Source organism: Lingula anatina, chromosome 10, assembly GCF_051362555.1.
Source record: "Lingula anatina isolate TDL-2025a chromosome 10, LinAna3.0, whole genome shotgun sequence".
Lineage (NCBI taxonomy): Eukaryota > Metazoa > Brachiopoda > Lingulata > Lingulida > Lingulidae > Lingula > Lingula anatina.
In genome coordinates, this window is record NC_141776.1 from 19,450,817 (window position 1) to 19,464,113 (window position 13,297).

General features: G+C 38.8%; 1 protein-coding gene across 1 annotated transcript in view; it reads right to left on the reverse strand.

Annotated features, from left to right (window-relative positions):
* Positions 1 to 13,297, reverse strand: part of LOC106161764 (glypican-6-like) — a 47,862-nt gene that overhangs the window by 26,238 nt on the left and 8,327 nt on the right. The window contains exon 2 of the mRNA XM_086998158.1: positions 7,455 to 7,622. Within this exon, the coding sequence (XP_086854284.1) occupies positions 7,455 to 7,622 (168 nt within the window). The remainder of the gene's footprint in view (positions 1 to 7,454; positions 7,623 to 13,297) is intronic.

Sequence of the window (13,297 nt, forward strand, 5' to 3'; positions counted from 1 at the left end):
AAAGATAATTTGGAAGACTGTCAGAAAATATATCCAGATCCGCCCCTGCAGAAGTACCATGTGCTATGCCCCACAAGAACTTACTCAGAGTACACAGAGAATATGAACTCAGTCCACTCCTCCCTCACACCTCCAGCTATTACAACCCTCATCAGTCAAGTGTCAGAAACCTGAGCCCAGTCCTCATTGTTTTACTATGACCTCAAACAGTGAGGTCAATCAAGGTCAGAATAAGGTCAACCAAGGTTACGCTGGGGTCAGTCAAGGTCACCATCCTGTAGCCTCCAGTGAAATGTGTTCAACATTTACAATACAAACAAGTTTGGAAAGAGGGGTTCAGTTTAAACAGTGTAGTGAAAAAAACTACCACAAGCTTGGGTTTGATTTAAAAAGGGGAGGGGAGTGTTACCACATTAAATTAAGGCACAAGCTGAGTGTTACCAATTTCTAAATAACCTGAAATTGAATTTTAAATACAATTTGATCAAGGGCAGATGGCACTCCACATGCTGACTGTGTTACAGTACTTATTCTATCAAAAGGAAGTCTAGACTGGAAAAATCCTGGCAGAGAAAGGTGGTGGATGGAGTCCAGATTGTCAAAGATTTCTTTGGTAGCTGTTTAAATACTGTGTTGACTTAAAACAAATCTTTATTAAATGAAAGGCATGAACACAGATTGCAAATGAAACTTTTTACAGGAAAGAGAGTGGACTGAAAAGGACTGAAAAAAAACCTTTTTTTGTTTTGAAAATTTCATACCTTCAACAACTACCTTATTTCTCTTTAGCAACTAAACAGGAGAAAATTCTCTAAGAGGGATATGAAAGAGCCACACTGTGCGACTGCCCAACAATGAAGTTCCACGCAAGGCATCCAATCATCATCAAAAGGGGAAAGAAGAGGGGGTAGGGAAGAAATGAATAAAATTCACTACTTGCAGTCTAACACAACACTAATGGTGCCACATTCTTCCCCATATACATAACCTTGTACAAACAGCACTGAAGTCTTCAACAGGATTTCACAATATTACTGCCAATTTACAGCATCAGCGTCATGACATGCTGCCAGCGAGATAGAGCAAACCTTTGTCATTAATTGTGCTATTGTACCCAATTAAATCCAGATTTGTGGACCAGATTGCCTGGAGGAAATGCAGCTTTCTATCTGCTAAGCGGCTTATTCGACACAATAAGTCAAAATTACATTTCTTGCATCAACTTGTGGTCACCTCTCTGACAGTAATGAGCTATGAGCTGGAGAGATAGGAATACAGCGTCAAGGACAGAGAATGAATAGTTGTATCTGATGATGGAAATGCACTGCTATACCTTCAAGAGGTAAAAATGTTCTTTGCTACCATGAACCCCTGGTTGGTTAACTCACTGCTTCACTTTTTCCACTTTGGCTAGGGAAAACATTTTTTTTTTTTTTGCTACATCATTTTTTTTTTTCAATTTCCAAAAACTGACTTTAGAAAACCACCCTGCTCTAGAACTAAAAGAAATTTTATCTCTGCGTCCTCTAACCTATCTTACCACAGCAATATACACAGAAACATAAATAAAACCTCAGTTAGTTAATGGGGAAGATTTACGTCAGACGTTTCCAACATCCCAGGTAGATGATGATATTTTGGTGGTTCTCCTTGACACTAATGGCCTCTACACAGTGGCGGAGATAACCTGCCGATAACAGTCTGGCTTCTGTGTAGCTGAAGATACTAGACAAAATACCATTGTTATTTATTACTTCTTTTCTGGTTTGTTTCTCTCAGTAAATAACTACACGCTTGATGCAAGAGGAGGGAATCATTTAATAACTAAATGCTGTTCACGAGGGTTAACAACATGCTATTCATTACTGTTGTCTGTACAAGTTTCTATCTAGCCTGAGGGTCTGCTCTAACATCTATAATACAACTGAAGACTTCAACCTTGCTACACATCACTGTACACTAAATATTCCATTCTAGAAATATACAATCTTACTTGATCAGCAATAACTTATTTGTTCACTCTTTCCTTCAAATAAAACACTACAATGTTGATAAGTTCCCAGATATTGATTCCACACTCAGAATGCAGCAGTACCAGAGAAAGACCTCGGCCAAATTGAATTATTTAATCAATAGACCGTCAAGAATCTTTGTAGGACTCACAGACGTAAAACTCTCTCCCGGGGAGGGATTTTCAGCTACGATCATAGCACTAAGATGAGACCTTCAATAATTGGTAAATGGCATCATTTCTGATCAATTTGGACGTTACTTTATCTTGGAAGGGATTTCTTTCAGAAAATCTATCCTAAGACCCTACACGGCAATATAAAATTTCATTTCATTTATGGTCGTGGATTAAAGAAAACATGACAACTTAAAGAGTGATAGTGCATGCCCAGTTCTCATTTAATTCTGCATACCACATAACAGCAAGTCATTTAGATGGAGTCATATTTGTACATCAAAGTATGACGGTTGGTCTGAATAAAGCATTAACATTCTCCAAGACATGTTTATTACAAAGAGAGAGTAACCGCCATGATGTTTAGTTACGACGAGATGAAAACCGAGCATGACCAGAATCAATAGAATGTGAACGAAGTTAAGATCCAAACATATCTCATCTTATCGCTATCCAGATGAAATGCCCACATTGAGATAGAACGTAGACAGCTTTTAAGATGGAGACAGAAATCTTTGCTAACTATCGAGGGAATTCATTCTTGAATCATATTCTAGTGGGTGTATCAGACTGAGAAATTGCTGGATGAAATAATACAGATTTGAAACGAGACAGATTTTTCCACTGGGAAATTGTTTTCTCAGTCTTCATGCTGATAAAGCAAATGACAGCATTGAAATATCATAAACACTGGTGACATAATGTGATATCAGAGAGACACATGCTTTTCATATTTCAGATCATCATCACCATGTCCAATTTTTGATCTTTTTTTTTTCGTGCAGCAACATCTGAATGAACAGATGAAACTAATTTCAGATCTTGATAATAGAACCATTGTACCTGAACTTGTGTCTGGGGATTTGAAAAGTTTCATGACAGGCAAGATGACAACCATCAAACTACAAAAACATATATCAGTTGCACTTCAGATCATGAATGATTTCATTCTAAACGTTCAATCATTTCAGCTCAACAACAACACAGTGGTTGTCAATACAAAAATTGTTCCCAACAGAGAGGTGCTCTTACAATGGAACTGAAAAACACGTTATGGATAAAATCCTTCATAGAACATCTTTTATATTTTGAAATAACCTTACAAAAATATTGAAACAAAAGCTTTGACAGAAATGACAGAAACAAGATGTCAAGTCATTATATCTGCTTGTGTAGTCGTAAAATCCAATTCCAAAAGTGAAAAAAATCCTAACAGATAACAAAAGGGGGTGAAAATTAGGTTGTTACCAATAGGTGAAAGATATTTTGAAAACTGAAGCGCCCATTCACAGGTTACACAGAAGGTGTTGCATCGTAAAAATTAGTTCTTATATCAAGTTACTCTCCTTGTGAGAAATTAAAATTTGGCACCTAGCTCGGCCAAAAACATCGCCTTGGATATCAATACACGTAACAGCTGGTTACAACAGGCAGGCAATGCACTGGTTACTTCTTCCCTTGTCAACCATCACAAATAGACTATGAAATTGTCAACAGTAAGTTTTCCACAATACCAAACCAGTTCACAAAGAAACCTCTAAATACAAAATCAACAGAGGCTTGTCTGGGGGCAGTGATTTCTGAAATAAGGGGCGTCAAACTTGAATAAAGGGGCACGCGTGAGTCATAAATTAAGGGGTTCAATGATTGGAGTGAATTGTGGGACATTGTCAGCCATTGATCCAGCACTGCGCTTGTGCTACATTGGGTATTGAGAGGCGCTGACCTCGACGATGATGGAAGAAAGACCGGTTAAAACCGGTGTTATGTGTTGGACACAATGACTGAAACAACGCACATTCAAGTGTTTTGTGCACCTTTTTACTTCAGCTGTCTTTGCTGGGCTTATTTTCTCACCTGAGAAGCAGTTCACGGTGGTACAAAAACTGGATGAAATTCCATGACGCCATTTTTTTTATCCCCTGAAGACATTACCAACTCTGTGCACTTGAGGATTTTGCAGTGTGTTCCGAATTGTAACAGAAAATATTGCTTCGATTTTTGTCTATGACCAACCCTCTATACCATGAAATAAATAAAATATCTATTGAAAATAAACATCTTTAAATCTCTTTCATGAAAGCCACGCTTTTTTGAGACATCTACAATCAGAGTGACAGACTACAATCAGAAAGGTGCGAATACTTTTATGCCTGCTTAAGCCATGGCACCACTGGGATAAAATATCAATTTTTTTTATTCCGCACCAGCTGTCAGTGGTAAATAAAGAGATTGTGATCTAAAAATCTAAAAGGTGGTGAGTGTTCCGTATCTGTTTGCATAATATGGTTACCTTCAATGCAATTCCTCAGTTTTCCTGTCGTGAATTGACACAACTGTGGCTCAGACAATAGAACTCAGCAAGGTGATAGGACTATACGTTTCTGTGCTCATGAATAGCACTGGAAAGTTTTCAGCCACACACACTAAAAAACTTTTAAATTTGGGCAAAGAAAAAATCAATTTGTCTTACCAAATCACCCCACCCCTACCCCCAAATACCTGAACACCCACCTCCACCCTCCCCCTCCTATCACCCCCCCACCCCCCAGGTCCTATTCCCAACACCCCACCATCCCTTCTGCTCTGTTGCTCTGTAACTATCAGTTACATCCCTGTAACACTGTAACATATATATGGGGTGGAATGACAACTGCCACAGTGATGTCACCTTAATGCTTTTTCAATGTCACACTAATGTCACATAAATGTCACACAGACAGATATCCAAACACATCACAATGCCTAATGTCTCTCCAATGCCATGGTGATGTCTCTCCAATGTCACAGACAGGCTCCTGAAATTTGGTTAAGATGACACAATGTCATCAAGACGAAGGAGCAGCTGAATTTTCTAAGATGAAAAGTTAGGGCTAGATGGAAGATATGCTGTTATGTCACAAGGATGAAGAGATGGAGGACGATGTCAACTTCCATACACATACCTCCCCTCCCAAGAATGGAAAAACCTGTTACCATATTTCGATACCCACCCACTAGTTTACTGTAAAACGTTTCATTTTTCAGCTGTAAAACTCATCAGTCAAAGGACAACTTAACAGTACAACACAGCCACTGTGTGATAATTTGACCATTTTGTGTCAGCCTCACTTCAAGCAATATTCTTTCATAAAAAATGTCTTATTCTGAGTTTCCTGTCATTTAATTTCATTATGTCACGTAAAACTTAAAAAGGTCCCTCTAGTTCCCGCTTTTATTCATTTGTCATAGTTTTCAATATAAAAGTGACCCTTTCCCTGTCTTATCACAGGGAGGCCATCTTTGCCTGAGGTCTTCCACTGTACACCTGTCTGCTGGCAGTGGTCATTTTTCACCTGTGTCCCATTGACCAGGTACTTTACCTGTTCACTGGACATGAAATGACCACTACTGTTGAAGATTTACTGTCTTTAACCGTTTGAAAAGTTGAATCACTTAAGATGTTGTTAAAGACCCTGAAGGTGTATGACTGAGGAGAAATGGATTCATCTGACCAAGCAGCAGACTTTAACATGATTTTAAGTGCTTTTTAATCTTGCCAAAAAAAAAAAGCAGACCATCATTTTCAATAAAGTCTGATGCAGTGAACAGTTAAAACGCCATTTAGTGAGAAGTAAACATGACCCCCAGTTACAACCTTTCTCACATTCTTATAACTTTTCAAATTCCAATCTTTTTTTTTTCTTAAATGCCACCGACTTGGTGTCAGTTTCTTTTCTAATTGCACTTTAATAGAGCTTATGATTTTACACCTGTAGTACCCAGGTTTATTTGTCTACTGTCTCATGAGAATCTTCATTCAGTAACTTCGTGCAAATAGTGAATCATTTTGTTATTAAGGAGAGAAAAAACTATTGTGTGTGTGTGTTGACTCAATTAAAATTTTTGTGGTTCTCCTTTTTTTATTGGAAAAGACATTTATTTGTGTTGCAATACAAGGAAATTATGTTCTTTATTTCATTGGTACATATGGGATCAGTTGCTTCCAAAATTTCAACCGTCTTCTTCCTGACCAACCTCTTCCCATTACCATGTCCACTTTGACAGCTTGTCCCAGACGGACACTTTGGTGAAATTCTTTTCCAGACTTTAACAGAGGGTCAAAAAATTTAGGGCAATACTCAAGATCTGACAGGCCGTTTAGTTGTTGGGCAATCACAGGGGGACCAATTACTGACAGTCCTTGAAATCTTCACATTTTCATTCAGATTTATATTCTTCAGATTTTTAAAACAGTCTACAGATATGTAAAACAGTCTATTCTGAATTTAGTAAAAAACAAAATAATGGGAAAAAGAGTCAAAAATATTCCATCAAATTTTTATATTATTATAAGATTTAATCTAGCCAGCTAACCAAGTATACCAGATGCTTGATGCAACACCAACTGTCTGTACATCCAGATTACTTCAAACCAGACACAGTTCCTACCAATTACTTCCAAAGAGGCAGATACACCTTGAAAAAGATGCAAAACGCCCACTTTTCCTTAGAGGCTACAACGTGATGAGGCTTTTGACCTTTGCTGAGGATTCACCAGGCGATCAGAGCCAGCTCAGCTTTCTTTTGCTCACTGCGGCAGAGTAGACAAAATCTGGACCAATTTGTTCCTCATCCATGATTTCTGTCTTATTTGCTTTGGTAAGGGGTGAATAACTTTCTAAGTTAGCAAATACGATAGTAATTTTCTTGCCTATTCATGTAGAAATACTGAAAAACAATCAGGCTTGTCCAGAATTCTGCTGAGCATAAATGGGTCTCAAGGGATGTTTGTGAGGATCTTATGTCTTTAAGAAGATTTTGTATCTGATACTTTGAGCAGTATTTCAAGGAAACCACACCTCAATGTCAAAGAACAAACATGTTTTTCCACTTGTACAATGACTGTTTTCACCACCAAGTTGTACTCATTATAAATTTCAACTTCCTAGCAAACATTACATTTTATATTTTTTAAATATTTTATGAATCAATCTTTTATTCAAAAGGCCATTTCCTCAATAAGGAAAGCATTCAAACAGCCTCACTTGCTCTCATACCAAAACAGAATGTGGGTACATCGGATGCAGACATCTATTTTACGGGAAACCCTTAAGGATCTGGCAATATGTAAGGGTGTGTGTCATAAGCCTGGGTTCAAACACACACACACATATGCACTCACACACATGCATTCTCACATTAAACATTTTGGCCAAAGTGCACGTTAACACACATGTGCACGCGAGCGTGGACATATGAACGCAGACATACACATGCATCAACTTACCATCAAACTTAGCAGTTTTGGTAATAAATATATGTCTAATAGAAGTGGTGGAATCTGCCAGCAGACTGTCGTAATCGTCTCTACTGTGGTTATACAACTTGGTCTCCACCTCACGCGTACAACACGTCAACCCGCTGTCGCCATGGTGACACACCTGCAGGTGCTCTCCTGGAAATAGAGGAAGAAACTGGGTTGAAATCAAAAATATTACGTGGACATGTACTGACAGCCCCCAAGGCAGAGACAGAGCCAGAATGGCCTGTACAGCATCAAAGATACTTTTATCTCTGACCTTGATCGCCTACACTCTGGTTGGAGTTGTGAATCAATATGACCTGGTATCTCACCTGAAGGGACATTTTGTATACACCTTTGCCAGTATGATGTGCATATCAATTTAACATACAGTAATAGTTTATTCTACATGTGATATAAGTTTATTCAGTAAAGTTGCAAGCCTAATGTTGAAGTTCTACAACAAGTATGACTTAACTCTTTCAAAATTTCAGTATTACTTACAGACGTGCAAACCTTTTCTTTTCAAATACCCCCCCCCCTCCCCCCATAAAAAAAGCAATCTGTTTTGCCACAGACCCTTTTAGTGGTTCACAATATTCAAATCATCATCCACAGCTTTGATATTTGCCATAAAACCACTTAATGAGACTATAAAGGTGTCGGGGCGGGTTAGATGTCAGCCTCAATCAGGTTAATCAATCTTAACTCCCCTCTTTGCAAGATTCCTGCACATGTATTACTCTTCAGAATGAACTGCCCAGTTTGCAAACACAACCAATGTGAAGTTAATTGCTACTTATGGTAGTTGACAACCAGTGGTTATAAATCAGCCATGACGGATTGCAATCGACTTCCCTGTTACAGCCATTGACTGTGAACCTAGCACAGTGAGAAATATCTGGGAAGTACAGCTGCATTCTGGGCAATTCTAGGTCGGTTCAAAAGTTCTGACCTGTGAGAACACACCCATCACCCCCCTCTCCCCTGCTAAGCCAGAAAACTGCTACTGAATTCATAACAGGGCACTAATTGATGTGTGTGTCAAGTCAAAGTGTCTACACACCCAACCAGACTAACTCCTCCTCACGAGAACTGCCTTGTACCCCAGGAGCTGACAGGTGATTTGTTTTCAAAACTGTGATTATTTTTTAAATCTAAACCTCTGGATGATTGCATTTAAATTGTTTTAAAATGTGTGACCTAGAAGAGTTAAGATTGAACCAAAGATCAATTTGCCACTCATTTTAGACATTTGTTGGGAAAATACATGCATTTTAATTTTGTTTTGTATTCCCTGACCACCAGATAAACATCCCACCTGATGATTCTTTACCCTATCATTACCAGAGACACGCCAGAGGGGCATCGAGGCAGAAAATAAAACAAGACCTGCCCAAAGACGTCCATGTTGACCAATTATATTATATACCCAGAAACCTTTAAATTCCTTAGGAGCACATTGGAATAATTTTGGTTTCAGAAGGGTAACTATCTCAAAGGTTTTGGGGACAAATAAATATTCATAAATTTGCAAAAACAAAATGAAATATCTCTCAAATTCCTTCAGCCAAAATATATCATTTACAGCTACAATTATTTATTCTTCCCTAGTGTAAATATTTCTTCAGCCAAATTAAATTATCTCTCACACCTGGTATTTTTTTACCAAGCTGCCTTGATCACAGATTCTTCCATTACAGGCCTATTATTTTTAAACACAGAAAAACACCACCATTAACTTCAATTTCAGCTTGTATGCGGCAAATGAGACAGAGATATGAACTCGCTGGCATAGCCCCCGACACAGGCTCCAACAAGAGTGCAGAGAAATATGCTGGTAACTTAACTTCATCTATGAAGACTCTTTAATAATTTGGACAAAAACATAAATGGCTTTTTAAGCAAATAAAAATATTAAAAACAATTTTCACAATATTCCATCACCTGAAGACATATTTGTATTCAATTAATCTTTGTCTCATACAAAATAAAAATCCCCAACTCATCATAGGCTATTATTGACCATCTGATACGAAACCGAAAGAAGTATTGACTGTATAATCTCAGCCAGCAAAGACATCATTCACTGAGCGGCTCACCTACACTAACTGTGCTAATGTACTGTTTAATTATTCCTTAGTGTGAATGCCAGGACATTATGGACGACATTAGGACACCGAGATGTCAACTAAAGTGACGGATCACCTCTCACAGTCCACTGACACGTGTTGTGGTATTGGAATACTTGATATGAAGAGCAGGGATTTCTTTGGGAGAGTTACTTTTCTTGTTACTGCCACATATTTTCTACTAATTTACTGCTGTCAGTAGCACATGGAATTTGTGTGAAATAATTGACTATGTAAAAGGCCGTCCTTTTTGTCTGATTACAGGTTTGTTGTTCTTCTTGATTTTCCTTTCCTAAGATTCCAAATGTTGTGTTAAAACCTATCATAAGGCTTTTAATTTTGACAGCCTTTTTTTTAGCCAAAACTTTTTTTACTTTAGCTATATTCAGAATACTTCATCCCTGCCAAACTTCTATTTTCAAAACTGGCTGAATATATCTATAAAATCTCTAAAAAAAAAACTTCTCTGTTATCCTCAGTTCACATCACTCGGCTGAACCCACAATTTACAGAAAACCCAGCAGGGCCAGGACAAATATAGCCCCAGTTTCCGCCAAGTTCTCTTATCGAGCGAGCGCGCTTTGTCAAGTCTGATTCTTCAAAGATAGCAGAAAAATTTGACCTCGGAGCTGCATGGATACTTTAACTTAGGGGGAAACTCCCACTTATAATTTGAAGCTAGTTATGAGATGTTTGAAGACATTGTTCTCTGTTTTATATCCCATATTTTTGGTCCTTCCTGCTTGCTCAGTGACATTTTTATTCATAAATTTGTCTTCTTCTGAGACCTATTATTGAAATTTACAAAGCTGGGTTTATTGATAAGAGTCATTGCCCTGTTTCAGAAACCTTTCTTGCTTTCAAAAGTAGCGTTTGAAAACATAATTTAAGTCTCATTTGTACATCATTTGGGGCCTCTTTATTCCTTTTCATAAAGTTTCAAGGCAAAAGGACAAAGTGAACAGCTCAATCACTGAACAAAAAGACAAAATGTTTTCTACCAAATTCCTCGCTCATTAACCTGTCAGACATTCCTTGAACTTAACAGAGGGATTATTTTGGCTCCAAAATAACATAAAGATTGTGCTATTGTGCTCAGTGACATTTCCCCCTCTGCCGCCAGCAGCTCAGCCACCTTGTGAGGCAGCAAATCACTTGGCTGGAGTCTTTTACCTTTTCAAGAGTACAGTAATGACTTGATCTTCTCAATGGGAAAAATTGTGATTTTTCCAGTTACTGTATTTTTAAAGTTATAAATTCATGAATTAAAATACACTTGCTGAGTGAAAGCAACAAAACCCAAAAGCAGGCTATCTAATAGTCCTATTCTTCGCAGAAAAAGCACAACAAATACTTAACAAAAATAAATTTTTAATGATTCTAAAACTGAGAATCTGAAAGAATGATAATTCCCCCCTCCCCTCCTTTTTTTTTTTTAACAGACGGAGATTAGGCAACGTGTAGGCAGCATTCGAGCTCGGTCTATTTTTTGGACACCCATTTCGTCTTCATTGTCCACACAATGGAAGCCAGGGTCTGCCATCTCATGTGACATTCCATCAGCAGCGGAGCAGTGGCTGAGATTACTCAATTAGTCGAAGTTCTGTGCACTAAGCACTGTGCACTGAATACACCCCCAGTTTATCCTAAACTCTGGATCTTTCACACTCCAACCTGTCTCATTGGGGAACTTAAGACCGACATCTAGACCGACAGACTTAAGACCCCACATCTACCCCAATATTTAAAGCCCATTCTGACCCCTCAAACAATATTAATAGACTATTCACTTAAATGAATTTCTGAGTCTCACTTTAAAGAAATTGCAAATCTTTAATTTCATTTTAGTAAACAACTGTGATTTATCATGAAACAAATAGATTCAATTTGTCCATCTTGAAAAAAGTTACTCTCAACTCTCAGACTGAAGCCCTTTATGAGAATGACCCAGCTCCTTAGCAAGTCATTGTAAAGTGTGGTATTAACTGTACCTATACATATTATCACAGCACCCATACATTTACTATTAACTGTACCTAAACACCTGGGCACTACATGACCAGGACATTGTATGACCACCCCCAGCTGCCACATACATAGACATGTATTACTATGTAGATCTAATGCAAGGTGCACTAAGAGAGATCTTATCACCCCAGTACTGTACACTACAGCAGTGTGCAGAGAGCACTGAAGATCCCCCATTACCTAGAACTGATGGCCACAGCCCAGGTGATCTGATGGAGAAGATACACCAGTTAACCTAATAATAAAGTCTAGCCCCCCCCCCCCCCCCACCCCATCCAACCCACTGGTATATATACAATACAACTCTCTACCCGACCCCATTGTTGAATTGTGTGTATGAGAGAGAGAGAGAGAAAGAGAGAGTGGGAGGGGGGTTAGGGTTACAGAACACAGAAATGCTATCTCTATACCCCTCATCCCCTCTTCCTATCATCTGTTCACAGATAGCCCCCCCCCCCCCCCTGCAGTGGCATCCAGGATAAAAGCACACCTGAATGTAAAGAGCTGTAGTCTCAGACAGAGAGAGCAGAGCCCAGGTGGTAGTCCACCATATATCATAGCATACAAGACACTGGCACTTCACTCTGCCAGTCTACACCATGAAGAATGGACACAACCAGATCAAAAGAACTGCTAGTCGGCCAAGATGTGTTCACATCAGAGTTAAACTGTTTGGGCAAAAAAACTGCCATTCAGTTAAGATGTGTTCACATCAGAGATAGGCTGTCTGGAGATCCTGCAGTCTTACTACACGCAAATGTCTGATCAAAAGAAGTGCCAGTCGGCCGAGATGCGTTCACATCAGAGTTTAACTGTTTGGAAAAGAACTGCCATACAGTTAAGATGTGTTCACATCAGAGTTAAACTGTTTGGAAAAGAACTGCCATTCAGTTAAGATGTGTTCACATCTGGAGGCTGTCTGGAGATCCTGCAGTATTACTACACGCAAATGTCTGATATTGACTCCCCAAACGTACTACTCCCCTCCTCTCCCCTTGACGCTCTGAATATCTTGACAAACTTCACATGCAATATTTCCATTAACTGAAATGCCACATACCCACACACATAAAATTTTCCTTACATGATTTTACCACTACGCTAACTTATTCCAGTTAGCTGATGCAGATTTCCCTAGTCACTAACTACCAAGAATGCTACTAACCCTTCAACTCCACCTTCAACAACCCCCTCTTTGCTCACATATCAATGGCCATCTCATCCTCCACCCCCTATCCAAAAACCCACAGCCCCCCTCCCCTCAATGAAGTCTACATTCTGGAGAATCGGGAACAGCTGGTCCACCTACATTAACTTAGACCTGGTTTGGACGTGTATTCAGTGGCGCATAGATAATACTCTGTTAGACACAACTGTGGGGCATGCCTTCCACATCATCACTGAAATACCAACAAGTTATTTTTGTTCCTCAAAAAAGGGTAAAACCACAGGGGACAGGACGTTTTGTTTCTAAAAAGAAAAACTTTCACTGGAGCGGATAATCTTCATGCTTTGGTTACAATGTACAATTTCTGCACAATTCATGTTTCGAATGTTTTATTTTGAGGAACAAAAATAAGCTGTTGGTATTACAGAAGTGATTTTGGTGGAATTGGAGAAAACAGAAGGGAGAAAAGACATTCCGTTTCAGAAAGAGAGATCTTAATT